Here is a 16,591-nt window from a genome sequence, read left to right as displayed (position 1 = left end):
GGAAAAAAACTGATATCATGCTGAACTCTAACTTGGAGGCGTCGAACTAGTCCGAGATACTCGAGACTGTGAATTGATTGCCTTGTTCTTTTACAATTATCAGTATCAGGATTCGTTGAAGCAAAGCCGCACGCTTTTTGCTATCGAGGTCTCGAAAAACGCCCTTCGTTACGATTGCTGCTAGTTCCCCCGAAAGGAGTGGACATTAGTTTCAGGGCAGAAACAACCCAAGCTCCGTGCTTATGCACACACCCTCACCAAACCGCTGCGACCGAGCTGCGCATTTAGAGTGCAGGAAGGTCCATCGGTGGGTTCAGTGACATATTCCCTTCGTCTGAAGATCTGGCCGCGAGTCTTCTGGGGCAGGGAAACGAAAGCTAAACCGCTTGTATTCAAGAAACAGGACCTGACAGAGCACTCACAAACGCCGCTGAAACTGCATATCTCAATCTCACCGACCTCGACTCGTCATATTTTACTTGCTCGATTGGCGGAGACGCTAGAGCTTTGCCGTTTCCACTTATTTCTTTTCTTCCGTGAATGCGATGCGACAATTTGCGACGACAAACTGCACCTAGCTAGATTTGAACCATCCATTTTCCCTCTTCGGAGAACAAACCATTAACCACCAAACATTAACTTGAACAACGGCGACAATACGTTTGATGAATAGATGATATAGTGCTAGTGGCCTCTTGATCATTTCATTATCCCATCAATTCTCACAATTTCATCCAAAAAGGTGCTATTTGGCGGCCCATACAACCCCGAACTTCCCATTACCCAATCTGATCGCCAGGATCCCGCCTCCAAACCCGCCCCAGCGCTCTTTCCACGAAGCCCACACACACCTCTACTAATTGACCACCCGAATATTACTGGTTTACCAGGATTGCATTAAATACTATATTAGTTGCCAGGCGGGACGAATCCCGCCAAATCTTCCTTTTTTTTTCGAAATGAGTAGCATGTCTGGATATATGCTCATGACAAGATCACCCTTCTTACAAGATATACGGAAACAACGAAAATTAGAAAAGGAAGCGGCCGCAGCAGCTGAAGCTGAACGACAAAACGCAGGACGACGAGCAATGATGCTAGGTGTGGATACAGGCGATGTCGCTGGTGAACGACCGGACATTGGACGAACGATTACCCAGTCTACGAAGGGGTCGACTGAATCCGAGGAAACATTACTCAAGAGAGGTTTGAACTTATTCGGCCACAGAAGGAAGAAGAAGTCAAAGGATATCAGACAGGAAAACGCATCAGGGCATTCACGCTTCGATCTTCTCTCGTTCAGACCATCGTCGCCCATGTTTGGATTGCGATCTCAATCGTCAGTATCACAGGATGGCCGGCCAACTTCACCAGTCCCATCAACCACCTCACTCCGAGTGGTCTCACCGACACCTGGTGAACGAGTGCCAGAAACCAGATCATCGATAGAATCATCTGGGCCCCCTTCTGTGAATTCATCTCTAATTTATCATGTCGACACCCCAGAACCGAAAACAAACCTATCTGCCAGTGATATTCTATTCGGTGGCAGACAGAGTATACCCCCTCCTCCCCCCCCCAAGCCATATGTTGCTCCTGTGATACCAAACCCAAAAGAAGATCCTATCATGTCGTCGTTATCTCCAGCTACGATAGTGAAACCAAAGACTCCGATTACCGGACCAGGTAGCCCTGTATTAGGACCCCGTAGTCGACCTCCACCACTTCAAACTCAATCCGAGCCGATTTCCTCATCGATACCACCACCAATTGAACGGCATATACCTCCCAGATCAGAGGATTCTGACCAAGACCGTCGCCGAAAAGGTTCAGACTCGTCCGATTTAGATGAAGAAAAGGATAAGAAGCGCCAACACTGGCTGGTGCCTTCAAGCCCGCATACAAACATCATTAACGAAAAACTCTATAATGACCTACCATTGGACACGGCAGAATTGCCGATAGAACCAGGCCCATCGACATCAGCTCCTCGACCTGAAAAAGATCCGTCCATTTTCGCGCCAAGGCCGGCACCTGAAGAGTCTGGGGAGTTCCCAGCCGACTACCCGCCACCTCCTCCCTTTGAGGAAGAAGAAACAGTACTCAAGCCAGGCTTCACAGAGGACCTTAAAGCGCATCTGAGAGGTTCAGACCGCGCTGGTCAGTGGTGGAGGCTGTACGCTCCTCCACCAGAACTTTCGTTTATCCCCGAGAATACCGCTCTTGAAATCCTCAATCTGTACAACGATGAGCAGCTTGAACTCGATATTAAGCGGATTCAGACTTTAGCGCCCGCCCAACCTAATGTCGAAAGTTCAACCGAACCTAAGACAAAACGGAACGATGCCGGTGAAGAGCTTAGCGTCAACGTCGAGGAGGTTGGATACAACAGCCACCGTGCTTCAACACATACAGCCGAAGGTACTATCTTCAGCCGACGGTCCATTTCGACCACGGCTACTAGCGTATCCGACGCTGGCGCAACCGAAAACGCGTCTCCCGTGTCTCCCACGCAACCATCGGCTGCCGCAATGGCTAGGTGGACAGCATTTAGCAAGTGGGGGCCTGCAAATCGTGATTCCTTACCAGCGTATTCTCCCATGAGAGATTCTTTCTTAGGGGGTTTTAATTCAAGGAAAAATGACAACAGCTGTGCCATGTGTATGGAAGACCTCACGGCTCGACGGATGACGGCTATTGATTGCAATCACAAATATTGTAATGGTTGCCTCCGTTCAATCATCCTCGCATCTCTCAATGACGAGATCGCTTTCCCACCAAAATGTTGTACTTCTCGTATCCCAGTGCGAACAATCAAGGCCGTCTGCAACCTCTCCGAACAGGCAGCATTGAATCACAAAATTCGCGAATACTCCCATGCTCCAGAGGACCGTGTTTACTGTCCCACAGAAACATGCGGTCGTTTCGTTCCTCTTGAGTCGGTCAACGACTTTAGGACAAAATGTCTTGTATGCCAGTTTTGCCAGACAAAGGTGTGCCCCAACTGTCGAGGGAGGGCTCATTTCGACGGCGATACGTGCCCAAAGGATGACGAACTCTGCTTCGGATGTGGCGCAACCGGCGGAGACCCTTGTATCTGCAGGCTTGACGAGGATAAGTTTATGGACTGGGGTAAGACTCGCATGTATGAGTCGGCGAGCGGCGACGATACCGACGACCGTATTGAAGAAATGACGGTGCATTCAGCCATGGTTGACATCATCGCTTATGAACGGAAAGTCAGCCGGGAACAGTATGCACAAGAAGAAGCTAGACGGTTGAGAAAGGACAAAGAGAAGATGGAGAAGAAACGCAAGGACGAAGCGAGGATGACCGATCTGTCTAAAAAATATGACAAGCTCACAAAGCAATTAGAGAAATTGCTCGACGCGCAATTCGAACTAATGGCAGCCAGACTCGCCGCTGCTCGTGCTGAATTGTTGGAAAATCACGAAGAGGGAGAGGCTAGACTCGATGACCTTTTACTCGAGCAGGACGACACTTTCCAAACCCGAGTTTCAGAGAGATCGGTGGAATTGGATCTTCAATTGGAGGCCGAACTTAAGATTCTCGATTCCAAGTTCGAAGAAGAGGAGGATGATATTATCATGGTCCTCACCAGGCAACACCGTGGCAAGCCGAACCGAGACGAGCGCATCAAAGCTGCGGTGGATAGACTGAAACTGCAACAAGAGGAGGAGAAGGATGAACTGAAGCATACCTACTCTGTCGAGTTTTCAGACATCGGAAACAAAGTTCTTGCGGATATCGAAGACATCAAACAACAGATCATCCGTCAACGAGGTGTCGAATTAGAATCACAGTACGAGGCATGGCACGAAGCTGCTAGAAGGGAATACGCAGACGAGCAGTGGTTCGCCGCCGTCAAGGAAATCCGAAAGGAGCATCTAGCGATCCAATTTGAAGCACAGAAAGACGAATACAGAAGAAAGAAGTTAGAAGCCGATTTGGAAGAGAGCTTCAAGCTAGCCATGATGCTCGAGCTCGAAGACGAGAGAGACAAGGTTTATAGCTCCGGACGGCCTCGCGAACACCCTCACATCAAGATGCCAATGATTTAAAAATTTATTTTTTTGCTCAGACGACTGACATGGATCCGGGATTAACGACGATGATAACTTTTGCTGGGAATGCCCCTTCCTCACATTCCTGACCAGGATATTAATATATATATATATATTACTTTTCTTCGCTTTGAATTTTCTTACTAATCTTTCCTTTAACGTTTTAAACGACGGATCCATTCAGCTTTCATTTGTTCAGGAGTTCTTTTACCATGGTTTCAATTTGGTAACACCTTTGGAGAATCCCGCCAGATCTTATTGTATATAATATACCCTCGGTTCCATGGTCCGCATCAGATATCGTCGATACGTTCATTTTATTAGCATTCACTTTGTTTTTCAGCCTCTTCTGTTACATATTAATTTCTCGATCTATATACATAATTCGACCTAGCGAACCCCTCTAAATACTTAATAACATCTATGAAGGTGGATACCATGAAAGACGATACACAAGATACACAGTAGGCAATCGATAAGGACTTGGCTTTTTCTTTTCCTTCTGGTCCCTTCGATGGAAGAATGGTCTCACGAATGGCAATCCCGAAATTTAACGTGCTCAATGTGGTTAAAATTTCCAATCTTGGGCATTGTTTTCGCCATTTACGACCCTGAAACGGACGATGCCCCTGAGTGACGACACGACATGGTCTTTTAATTACCAAACCGAAGCGGTTCCCCAGACAGTCGCTCTCTTTTTGCTCGTGCAACAATTCCAATTTTGCTGAGGCAAGTGGCTTGAACCTATCGCTACGCTACAGCACGCCAATTCGCAATTTCGGTGGGTGAAATGGCGAAATGAGTCTCGACCTCATGCCGCTCGATTGAAACTTTCCCTGCCAATTGGCAGAGAGGGTCGGAAGGAATGGCTCTCCCAACCATGCTCCAACCGTGCCCTGGGAGAACCGTTTCCTGCTTGCTGCAACGTTGATTGATTAAACCGGAGCAAGCATGGGGTGATTAAAGTATTAGCCCCGGCGAATGAGCGGCCTCCAACGAATCGCGGAACACAAGCCTTTGGGGTTCCTGTTCTTGACTTTCCTGGCGTGGACAACCGGCGGCCTGGGCCAGCTGCTTTGCTTTTCCCCTTAATCTGCAAGGCCGCCCGCAAATAAAATTTCAGTCTTGCACGGTCAGTCAGTTTTATTTCCCTTTTCCTCACCGATTTTCATTCGCATTACCAAAAAATCCGCTGCATCGAGGGCGAAAGAGGAGGAAGCCGACGAAGCCAGTCTTTCGTTAACATTTCGCTTGTTCTTTGTGAGAATCCGCGCTGGAATCAATTGATTTTATACCTTTCGTGTCGACGCCGACCATTCTCTCAACAGCGTCGCTGGCATTTCAACATCTCCCACAACACAAACACCGATACCCCAACACCGACAGGCATCTACAACCACATCTACAATTAATAACCGCCGTTGATTCGACAATTCCGCAAGAAGGCATTAAAGAAGCAGCAGGGATACTCTCGACTACCCGTTAGACAGATAAAGGAAACAATCGGAGTCGGAAAAAATGGTCCAGAATCCAAAGTCGCTTGTCCTTAGAACGGACATCACCAGTCGTCAAGAAGAGCAGGAGCATAACCCACGTTCTCGACCTCAAAGTCCGGCTCTCCTCCCACCACCGCTTAGCCCCCTGCCTAGCATTGAGGTTACTACTCCAACTGGCGAAACCGCTCCGGTCGCACCTCCTACTTTTGATAGAAGTCCAACTTCTCCATATGATAACAAGAATAACACCACAACCAACGAACCCGCCAACTGGAAAGAACGAGAGGTAAGATTTTTATTTGTGAACTTATGCACCAAGCCGACAGGATGTCAAATCGCACCTTGAGATCGCGGATTGTTCGGCTAACAAAGCCACAGGCTGAATTCGATCGTCAATTCTGCTTTCCTCCTAGAAATCCCGGGGATTACTTCCCTCCGGCCAATATGCCACCCCACCCGCCACCAGCCTACACTTCGACAACTTCCCCCACTTCTCCAACCCTCACGAACCGTCAGCGACGTCTCGGCCTTCCAAAACTCAACTCCAGCCATGCTCGTGTCTCGTCGATCAATCCATCCAAATCTCCAATCGATGGGCGAAAGTGGCATGAAAAACGTCGCACCATCGCTTCCATCATCGGTATCTCGCTCGTCCTTCTTCTCATTGCCCTTCTTCTAAACTTCTGCTATATTGTTCCGAGGATCAGACGGGCCAAGGAAGAGATCGTCGCTGAGAGCGATGCTGTTCTTACCTCTGACATGCTCGCTGGAAACTGGAACATGACCACTGCCAGATTGGAAACTGTTTCACCCGAGGATACCACAGTCGTTGACATGTGCAGCTCGAAGGAATCCGAATTCGAAAGATGCGTTGATAGTAGATTCCTCGTCCCTGGAGCCGGTGAAAAATTTACTTTCGACCTCGACATGAACCAGGATGGAACCTTCACCGGCATCTTTTCCGAGGGTATCTTCAGCCAAACCGGGAAAACTGAGGTCAAGTTGACCCCTAGTCGACATGGCTTGATGTCCAGCTGGGTCTACCCCACAGATGACATTGAAGGCAAATTGTCATCCGAGGGCTGTTTCTACCAACGACCTGCTATTGTGTAAGCATTTCCACTCGCTCACTCATAATACCCTGGACACTTGCTAACCACTGCCACAGCCTCGTTACTTTCGAAGACGGCGTTCCAACCTACAAGATCACTGAAAAACAGATGGTCTCTTCCGGTCCAACTTGCTCCCTTCCTCAAGGGCGACGTAGTGATTCCTGCCAATGCATGTTCATTGGGACTCGACCAAAGGCTCAGAAGACCCGTCAGTAGAACAAGGGTTCACCACCGGCCCCAGGTGTCTTTCACAGGACTCCATTCAAAGAGCTTTAAAAGTCTTGACTTCTAGCATACCCCGCTTTACCAAACGCTTAACAATAATCTCTTTCGTTTCATTGTAAAGCCCCTTTTTTCATATACCCTTTTGCTCACTTTATGCCCCATCGAATATTTACCATTCCCTTCCATTGCAGAATATTTTTGGTCTACAGTAACTTTTAATAGGCGCGTTTAGTACGCCACCCTGTAGCAACTTTTATTTTATGCCCACCCCTTATGATACTTTTCTTCTCTTCATCTCATGTATTCGCTACCAAAACCTTTATTACGGGGATCCCTGGGAGGCACCGATTCTTTTCTTTCTTCATTTCACCTTCACTTCTTACGGTGCACCCCCTTACTTTAACCCCTTCAGCACAATAGCAGCTGTGGGGTCTGTATTTTTACTACCCTTCATCATTTCATGTACAACCGGCGTTTTTCTTCTTTCGCCCTTTTTCGATATACCCCCTTATAACGAATATTCTGTAACTTTAATGATTCTTGCTCTAAGACGGTAGACCCAACCTTTACCCATTCTTTTCTTTTACCTCGTCGAGCTAGTCAAGTTGAGAAGACTTGCGTGCGTTCTGAGGTACTGGTGTATTTTAATTTTTATCCAGTCTATCGATTTTCTGGATACCAAAGTTAAAACTAAATAACACGAGGTTTTTTGCTTACGAGTTCGTCTCCGTGCTTACATTGTCATACTTCATAATAGTCTCGGTCCCTCGGCGCATTCCCCTTCGGCTCGCCAGCGAATGCTTGATATCGCCTCGCGTGCGGCCCGGCCAATGATTTTCATGTCACACAAGAATAATCCAACAAGGCTGACAACACTCAGCGTTGCTGAATAACTTTTTCGAAAGAAAAGAAACAGATTCCATATATCCAGGTGGTGTACCTGGGTCAAAATGTTTGACGCTAACACCCGCATGAACTAGATCATCCCGATGGTTAAGGGTAGTGCCGTGTTTGAAAATTGTTATTCTCAAGGTTCCCTGGATTCCATTCCAATCCAATGGTGGTAGAGGTCAACCGCTAGCCTCCCCGAGTTGAGCCGCGGAGGGTGCTGGCATGCATACATAGATGCTAAGGAGGTCTCGGAGGCCAGAGGCTTGCCAAGGCCTTTCAATCGACGCAGAACAGTTGTGGGTGTTCTCGGCGACGTATGTAGGTGCCGTGTTTTGGATAACCGTTTCGCAAATCGAATCCTTCTCGCTTGGGGCCGCTGCGACCTCAACTCTAATCCTCCATAAGAGTGCGAAAGGTATTCGAGCAAAACAGTCTTAAGTCTCCCGCGACACCACCACGTCGCCCGGAATAAGAAATTACTCCACTTATGCACCACTCCGGGCACTTGCATGTCGCATTAGCCCTGAGACTGGCCTCCACCATTGCCCGATAAATATCAATCGATCCATCGTACTACTTTGTACATCTTTCCACGAGATCATATATCGAGTTCGCGAAATGTATATAATCTTTCAATGGCACCCTCTTCACCTTCGATCTTTTCCGAAAGCACCATAAGTAGAACTACGGATCCGGTTGACTCGAGACTGAAATCTAGCCCACAGGTCTTTTAAAAACACCAATATCAACCCTAGCATCATCGATATAAGACCATATACATGCCACACCTAAATTATATTCCCAAAATTCAACACCGACATCGTTAGGTGTTAGCCGTACTACTAGCAAGCTATAGTTTTGGCGACGAGGTGGCGCTTCGTATTTAGGGAGCTATATGTCTCTGCCAATACTTTGAAGATGTTAAAGTGCATATATTGCCGTCGAGACAAGAAGAAGAAGGTATCAAGCCCTCATAAGAACTCTACATTAACGTAGAGCTGCGCAAACTAATTCATTTCAACGCCGTAGTGTTCTCCAAGCGAAAGAAAATGACCGAACCAATGTGAGCGATGTATCAAGCGGGGCTATTCCTGCTCAGAATGGTACTTGGCGGGCGAGATGCCTCAATGGGTAGGCGATAGTTTTAAACTAGCAACTAAGAGAATAGCTATCCGGCCCTCGATTGAAATGTTAGTTCCCCGTGCTCCGATGCTGAGACGCGAAAAGAGAATACAAGCGTAAAATGTTTTAGCACAAGTTGGTCTCGCATCAGCACACAAAGAAGTATATATACTAACACGCTATTACGGTGGGACTAGTGTCAAAGATTTGGATTGTCTTCTGTACCTTCTATCGGGACTTCGCGAATACGATGATTCGCTGTTCCAAGGAGCTATTCGGTTTCGGAAACCAACAATTCCTACAGAGCGACCAAGTCCTAGGTCAGAATATATCTACACCGGCTCAGCAGACCTCATCCATTAATGAATACAAGTACCCCACGAGCAAAGACCTTCTGCTTCAAAACTTTACCAGACTGCGGGGAATTAAATTGGCATACGAAAATGTACTTTCAGAGGCATTGAAGGATGTCCAAGGCGAAGCAAAAATGGCGATTAGGTACCATAGCGCGAACAGACGGGTTTACGAAGCTAACGTGCTTGAATGTATACTCGTGGACTCGCCAGAAACCTACGGGGAAACGGCAGTCCACGAGCAAAACAAACAATACGAGGCTTCGCAGCGCCTAGAAGAAAAGCGTTCCAGTGAACAGCAGTGCGGAAGGCTATTTCTTGTTATCAAATCCTCGACTCTTCCTTCATATCTTAACCCCAGCCCCATCAAGTCTGTATCGATCAGCGACATCAAGTGTGCGGAGCGATACTTGTCAGATTTAATCAAAAGATTAAAGCTTTCGCCTTTCCCAGTACACGGTCCAAAATAGCCAGCAATCCTGCCGGAGCATCGATCAGTTATGGCATCGGGCGCTAACTTTCATGGAAAGAAATAATGGAGTTGCTCAAGCATTCGTTTCCGAGGACATGGGGATCAATACGACAGCGTAACCTTCTCAACGAGACCGGTATCCATTTCGCTCTACGGCAAAACCTTCCAACAGCGTTAGATCTGATTTGCTCAGATATATTCACAAAACAAGCCACATATGGAGATCTCAGTTTCACAGATATTCGAGGGATGGATTTCCTTACGGCGGCAGTGTTGCACAAGGGCTTCAACTTTCTCCGTTCCAAGCTCCGTTCTGGAACATTGAAAATCGTACTGTCCATACCCTGGCAGGCATTTCCTCTGTGCTATACGCCTACAACCCTTGGCTCCATCTCTACGAACTTTCAAGTACCGGAAATATTATTGCGAATAACACAAGGCTGGACCCGAACGTTGACGTGGGATCCTTTCCTCCAATTCTCGTAGCAGCAATTTGTCAAAATTTCTACCTACTTCCGCAGAACCCAACCTATTCGGTTGATTCATTCGTGGACATACGCGAGGAGGCTCTCTTGGGCCTTATCATCCTGGCTTTCAAATCAAACGAGGAAGAAACCTTATCCTAGCTGTCCCTTCCCATCCATAGGCTGGGGTCAAGCCATGTTGTAAATCTCACGAAAATTGCTATTGAGGTGACTACATCGGCGATTTTCAAAAAGTGGATCGAGATAGCATCGCTTGAGAGGTTATATCATATCTCTAGTTGTCCGCCTTATCAGGAAACATGGCACGGAATCACCGAGATCCTTTCTCGCAGATATAGATTGCAGTCACATGCTCCCGAACGACAAGAATTCCTCAAACTGCTTCAAGGGATTGGCGGCCCATACGAACAACATGAAATAAATCTTGCGCCCTGGCCGGAAGAAGGGTGCGAGTTCGACCACTGCTATAGTCGAATACTTCGTATAGATCTATAGAGTAGTGGATACCTTATGCACCCATGTGGCCGCGTGGTGCACCGGTGGTAGGTCCGGGGCAGGTCCGCGAGACAGAGTGTACTCATGTATGCCGTAGGAACTCCTGGTTAAGATTGCACGTTCATACGATAAACAAAAGGAAGAAATTTTGCAAAACACCTGCGTATATATACCCTTCGAGTGGGCTGCGCAGGAGACGATGCATATACATGCGTTAAGCCTTCTAGAATTTGATACTAGCTTAGGCTATGTATACTTCGTTATAAAAACCCAATTTTATTTTTTTTAAATTTTGAGAAATAAATGAATACTATCTTAGATTTTTTAGCCTGGGCTTCTGTATTTGCCGTGACAAATAAATTCGACGAGCTGCGTACGTGTGGGGTAAGCTATGGCAGGAGATGATGCGTTGGAGTCTCGAATTCTAGCAACATTACGAGCCGAGACTTCCAACATTTGTCAGGGGACACTCCAGTAAGTGCAAGTATCGATATTGGGAAAATTCGATCTGTTGAGATTCCAAATACTCTTGCTTCGCCGGCTCTGATAACGCAATTGATCGAACACAAGCTTTGTCAAGCCCGCTTTTCCCGCTAGATGTCAGCACGGCGACATTGTCTGTGCCCGACAGTTGCAGCATAAGCTTTGCTACAACCTAGCTTAGCTTACCCCGCCATAAAATCGTACGCCATCGATGGCAGTTGCTGACAAACCCTACAAAGGTTCCGACTTAAAAGCCTCTTGCTCCATCGTCGGTTCAATAGTCAACGAACATGACCCTCACGGATAGGATCAAATCCATCTTCAAACACGATACTCAAGCCCAAGACTCAGCTTCTGGTTCCAAAATGTCTGCCAAGGCTACTGTTAACGGCGTTGTTATCGCCGAAACCGACCAATATGAGAAAGTTGAGGGGAACGTCTACTTCCCGCCCGAGTCCTTGAAATCCGACTACTTCAAGACAACCCAGACCCATACGGCTTGTCCATGGAAGGGGTTGGCAAGCTATTATACCATCGATATCGGTGACGGTATGTCAATTGCAGCTTAAAAAGCCACAAACGGCCATAGTTTGGCAGAGCCAAGGCGTTCGTGAACAACCGCGATTGGATAGACGGCTAACAGTAGGCCCACTTTGAGTAGGGAACCCTCTCGTGGATGCTGCGTGGTACTATCCCGAACCAAAGGAGGCGGCTTCCAACATCAAGGGTTACGTTGCTTTCTGTGAGTTCGATATTCCCGCCCTCCAGAACATTGAGTTTGTCCCTTTTATTAACTCGTGGCATTAGACAAGAACAAGGTCCAGATTACCGCTTGATTTGATCTGCATTGCTTCTATGTTTCTTTCCTTTTGGTGTTTTGGCATTTGTTGGGTTACTTTATAATGAAACTGGGTTGACACAAGACCAGCCATGTTTGCTATCAAAAACTCCAACTGGGCTGAATCGCAGCCCTTTATGAATGCGAAGAGAGAAAAAAAAGTCACGCTTTCGCCGCCGTTGGCCACATAAAAGCCTCCACAGTGATCCAAAGTGAATAGAATTTCCAGCTTCAGAGAACAAGGGCATTGTCTTCCCTTTTCCTTCTACCAATGACTGGGCCGCAATGAGACAGGCTGGACAGACGGTCGCCCAATCACCTGAGTTTGCCCACCTACTCAAGCCGAATTCGAAAGCGGGGCAACAGAATAAGCGCCGACGGACTTGGCTTTGCGGACCGGGGCCATTCCATTGGATCAATCATAGTGCTCAACCGAGAGACTTGCAGGCGGGATGGGTCCATTACTGGTGCACAAACCTTGAACGGTTAGGCCCAATTCGCCCAAAAAATGGTATTCACTGCCCGGCGGTCTGAGTCTTTGGTTGGCTGGGAGCATCAAGTTTTGCAGGTCGGAGATTTCCCTCTAGTCGACGGAGAGGTCTTCTCGAGTGCTTTTAGAAGCAATTATGGCGTCTCCTTTCCTCTCTTCCTCTTGAATTACCTCGGACTCACCGTTCGTTTTTATAGAACTTGACTCTCGAGTATCTTCCGTCTTCCTTTTCTCCCTGTCGATGAACTTGCATCTGTCCGACCGAACGTAGTCCTTCGTTTATGTGCCTCCCGTTCCTGCATCCTGCAACACTAGCGACAGATACCCTCGTCCCTTCCACTCGCCTTACTCTGCACAACCGTCTTATCCCTCTACGCGCTTCGGATATCAAAGAGAAACTTCACCTGCACTGCGCTCGGAGGAAGAAAAAGATACGAACTGACCAACAGAGCCCTATTTTTGGTGGTAATTTGGCGTATAGGCGCTCATAATCTAACTTGCACATCGAAGCACATACTCTCCTGGCCAAGGCGTCAGTTTATCTAGCTTCGCGGGAAGTTATAAGGCTCCGACAGCTCTTCTGGAAGGATCCTCTTTTTCTCGCCCAGGCCGGTCCCCTCCTTTCGCTTCGCAGTACAAAATTATTCTTTTTTCTTATAATATCCTCCATCGGAACACTATTGCTTCATAATCATGTCGTCGTTCAAGAGTAAATTCGCTTCGCTGGTCCAGGACTTGCGAAACAAGAAGTCCCGAGAGTTCTCAAGACAACCTCAGCCGGCTTACTCTGAACATTTCGTGGAACCGCCACCACCTCCACCACCAATCCCTGCCAAATACAAGCCGAAAGAAGGTTCGAAGGAAGACGTTAAGACCTCTACACAGGGTGGAAAGAACAATGAAAGACCACCATCGAGATCTGGGTCGATATTGAGAAAGATTGGATCCAAGGCATCATTAAAGGAGCTGCGCAGAAAGAGCTCGTTCGGAGGCAGGAGTACAACATCTGTGAATAACTATGGAATCGGCAATGAACAACCTCCATTGCCGGCGCAAGAGGCTGCGACTGCAGCGAAACCGTCTTCGGAGCTTACTCCGCCACCATCCGCTGGAAAGAAATCTCCCCCGTTGCAACTTAGTCTGATTACACATAACCAAGCTACACCTCCGAGTGGAACATACGATGATTCCGATGATGATTTATATTCCGACCCATTGAAGGAAAGGGCAAAAGCACAAGCTGCGGCGAATGCCGAGGGTTCCTCGGCACCGGCAGCGACACAGCAGTCGGTAGCAGGACCTGCAAGCCAACCGGAACAGACATATGTCCATCATGGGCCCCCACCAAGACCTCAGATGTATATCCCGGGCACAAATTCCCAGGTTCTTCCTACAATCCCCGCCTCACCAGCCAGCACAATGGCATCCCCCATAAGCCCAACTGGTACCAATCCGTTCAGAAAATGGGGTTCTACCTCACCAAATCTGGCCGAGGTTGCAGATGGCCCATTTAAACCAGTGTCGCCAATTCTCGAGCAGCGAGGTTTCGAATCTCCAAGGTTGAATACACAGGTAACTAATGACGACGACTCGGACCTTCAAACCGCCTCGCCGACTACAGCTACCAAGGGTCTCATGAATGGTTTACGATTTTCCTTTGCACCACCCCCTGTTGAAGCTATACCAAGCCAGATCACTCCACCAACATCAACCCACTCGTCGCCTTCCTCGCCCTCGGTCAGGTTGGCGGATAATAACCCCTTCAAAGATCTATCTGATGAACTTGCTAGTACTGGAAAGGCCCCCATCCGAGCAATTGCGCCACCAGCGCCTAGCACTGGACCATCTGACCCATCGCTGGAGCGTACGTTATCCGGACGAACTCCTCAATTCAAGAAGGCACCATCCGGAAAGACTGCAGTTCCGGATAATTTCGCACCTCCACCACCCCCACCGATGTCTTTGCCTCAGGGTTGGACCGCAAGATGGGATGAGACCGAAGGGAAATTTGCGTATTACCAGGGCACAAGGAGCAGGACCGAACAATGGGATATGCGTAAGTTCGATTCATATATAAAACACCAACAATGCATAAAATAACTAACATGCGGGACCACGTAAAAATAGCAACTGAACCGGCAAAGAAACTTTCCATGCGCGACCGCCGTATCAAAAAGAAGAAGGAAGTAAAGCAGAACATCACCAATTTAGCATCCTACGCTGAGGCGAACAGCCCAACAGCCTGACCGAGCCAATCCAATGCATCGTCGAGCTCGGTAGCGCCGAATTCAAGCTCATAAGATGTCAAAAACTCCATCCATATCGCCATTTAGCTTTGCATTGTTGTTTTCTCAGGAGAAGCGGGGGTTCCTTCATAGTTTTCCAACTTATTCCTAATTACCTTACTTCTCAAACTTCAATTATCCCAACTTGAACCGCTTCTACTCCCGCCTGTTTCTCCCTTTTTTTTTTTCTTTTTTCGATTCGCATACGGATTTTTCGCCTTCTGAGTACATGCATGGTTTTTTTGTGATTTTTGTATCTAGAACGGAGTTTTTTGCAACTTTTAAAAGAGCATATTAGCTGAGCTGAGAATTGCTAATGGAACTTAATTATCCACGTCGAACTAGAGCATCGAAAAGGCTTGTCACTAGGCAGCTCTCTATAATCCCTAATGCTTGGATAGAGCATTCTTGACATGCATGGTGCCACGGTGGAGATTTGTTCATGTCTCCGAGTTCGAGTCTAGTATCTCGATGTTGGCATTAACAGAACCATCACAACTCCAGAAGAATGGCTATTGGAAACTTTAATGTTTGAAAATTTATTCTTTGATTGATCTTCAAAATTGCACTATATACAGTACCGTTGTTCATAAACAACTATATAAAAGAACTCCAACTATACCCGGAAACAAAAACCCTCAACATTAACAATTCCAAAATATCAACCATCCATATACTATAATACTACAAACGAACTCCCCCGAAAGAAAAATCTATATCCTCACAAAACTTCATATAGATATCATCTATAGTCTTGGGGAGTAGCTAGTGGCTCTGGTAACCCACGGCCAGGCCAAGAAAGCAGCACCAGGGAGGACGAGTGTGAGTGTTCGACCGATTCTGGCGGTGTAGAAGGAAAGAGCTGGACTCGATCCCTTAACGTGGCCACCGATTCCGGCGCTGATGTTGGTGTTAACGCTCGATGGTGGATGAGCAGCCGTGCTGGCCATGCGGCGGGAGGTAGTTTGGAAGGCCTGGACGGCAGATCGGCGGGCGACGGTGGAAAGCATTTTGGATTGGTTGTTTATAAGATGATTCTTTAATAGAAGCTGGTGTTTATATGTCCGTGGAACTTTCGATCAAGATGATCGAATTCGAAGTGGCTTGCAGGAGATATGTATCGGAAATATGTAATAGGACGTCGATATAAGCTTATATTAATAGAAGTTTTTATAGTAGATTGGATAAGATCTGAGGAAAGGATCTTGGAGATTTATATATATATAGAAGGCTTTTGATTGTATAGACTGGGTTGTCTTGATATGATCTGATGATGATGATGATACAGAAAAAGAGAAGTCACACTCTGCAGCTTCTGGGAAATTTATATACAACATGCCTGCGAATAATTTACGGGACCGAAAAGGAAAACGAATAGGCTGTAGCAATCTTGCATTCGCCATTCGTCGGGTCGGAATATCTCGTTCCTGTGTTTCTGACGAGCTTATTTTTCTCCCGGGTGTGGTTTGTATGCGAAAACTGGGGGAAACAACGCAAAATTTGCAAAACGAAGGCCAAATTACAACATGGGCCAGCAAAAGGAGCACCAATGTCAGGCCATAGTCGAGCTACGTCTACAAAGAAAAGGAGGTGTTGAAGTTTGGAGTTGCGTGCGGTTGGAGTGACAGTGGTGTGATTTTGGGTAAAGTCTGGGGGTTTTTTTTTGGTCTTATGAAGGGGAGTTTGCGTACAATTGTAGGGCTGTTGATGGTGTGGAATTGTGGTGAGGATCAGGCCATAAATGGCTGTGGGCGGGGAA

General features: G+C 47.2%; 6 protein-coding genes across 6 annotated transcripts; 5 read left to right on the top strand and 1 right to left on the bottom strand.

The window, feature by feature from the left end:
• Positions 1–959: 959 nt before the first annotated feature.
• Positions 960–4,082, top strand: DFL_003682 (uncharacterized protein; the record flags this gene model as incomplete). Its single annotated transcript, XM_067632654.1, has 1 exon — positions 960–4,082. One exon carries the CDS (start codon positions 960–962, stop codon positions 4,080–4,082), a length of 3,123 nt encoding a protein of 1,040 aa, XP_067490902.1.
• A 1,521-nt stretch (positions 4,083–5,603) lies between these two features.
• Positions 5,604–6,909, top strand: DFL_003681 (uncharacterized protein; the record flags this gene model as incomplete). Its single annotated transcript, XM_067632653.1, has 3 exons — positions 5,604–5,867; positions 5,960–6,690; positions 6,750–6,909. The coding sequence occupies 3 exons, from the start codon at positions 5,604–5,606 to the stop codon at positions 6,907–6,909; spliced, it is 1,155 nt and encodes a 384-aa protein (XP_067490901.1).
• Positions 6,910–9,181: 2,272 nt separating this feature from the next.
• Positions 9,182–9,754, top strand: DFL_003680 (uncharacterized protein; the record flags this gene model as incomplete). The annotated part of the gene is made up of 1 exon (XM_067632652.1): positions 9,182–9,754. One exon carries the CDS (start codon positions 9,182–9,184, stop codon positions 9,752–9,754), a length of 573 nt encoding a protein of 190 aa, XP_067490900.1.
• A 1,755-nt stretch (positions 9,755–11,509) lies between these two features.
• On the top strand, positions 11,510–12,055 carry DFL_003679 (uncharacterized protein; the record flags this gene model as incomplete). The annotated part of the gene is made up of 3 exons (XM_067632650.1): positions 11,510–11,768; positions 11,881–11,961; positions 12,027–12,055. 3 exons carry the CDS (start codon positions 11,510–11,512, stop codon positions 12,053–12,055), a joined length of 369 nt encoding a protein of 122 aa, XP_067490899.1.
• A 1,185-nt stretch (positions 12,056–13,240) lies between these two features.
• On the top strand, positions 13,241–14,793 carry DFL_003678 (uncharacterized protein; the record flags this gene model as incomplete). Its single annotated transcript, XM_067632649.1, has 2 exons — positions 13,241–14,603; positions 14,675–14,793. 2 exons carry the CDS (start codon positions 13,241–13,243, stop codon positions 14,791–14,793), a joined length of 1,482 nt encoding a protein of 493 aa, XP_067490898.1.
• Positions 14,794–15,578: 785 nt separating this feature from the next.
• On the bottom strand, positions 15,579–15,842 carry DFL_003677 (uncharacterized protein; the record flags this gene model as incomplete). Its single annotated transcript, XM_067632648.1, has 1 exon — positions 15,579–15,842. The coding sequence occupies one exon, from the start codon at positions 15,840–15,842 to the stop codon at positions 15,579–15,581; it is 264 nt and encodes an 87-aa protein (XP_067490897.1).
• Positions 15,843–16,591: the final 749 nt, after the last annotated feature.

This window comes from Arthrobotrys flagrans, assembly GCF_004000055.1.
Source record: "Arthrobotrys flagrans strain CBS H-5679 chromosome Unknown unitig_0, whole genome shotgun sequence".
In the NCBI taxonomy this organism is placed as follows: domain Eukaryota; kingdom Fungi; phylum Ascomycota; class Orbiliomycetes; order Orbiliales; family Orbiliaceae; genus Arthrobotrys; species Arthrobotrys flagrans.
The sequence above is the reverse complement of the archived record's forward strand: the minus strand, read 5'-3'. Positions and strand labels throughout refer to the sequence as shown.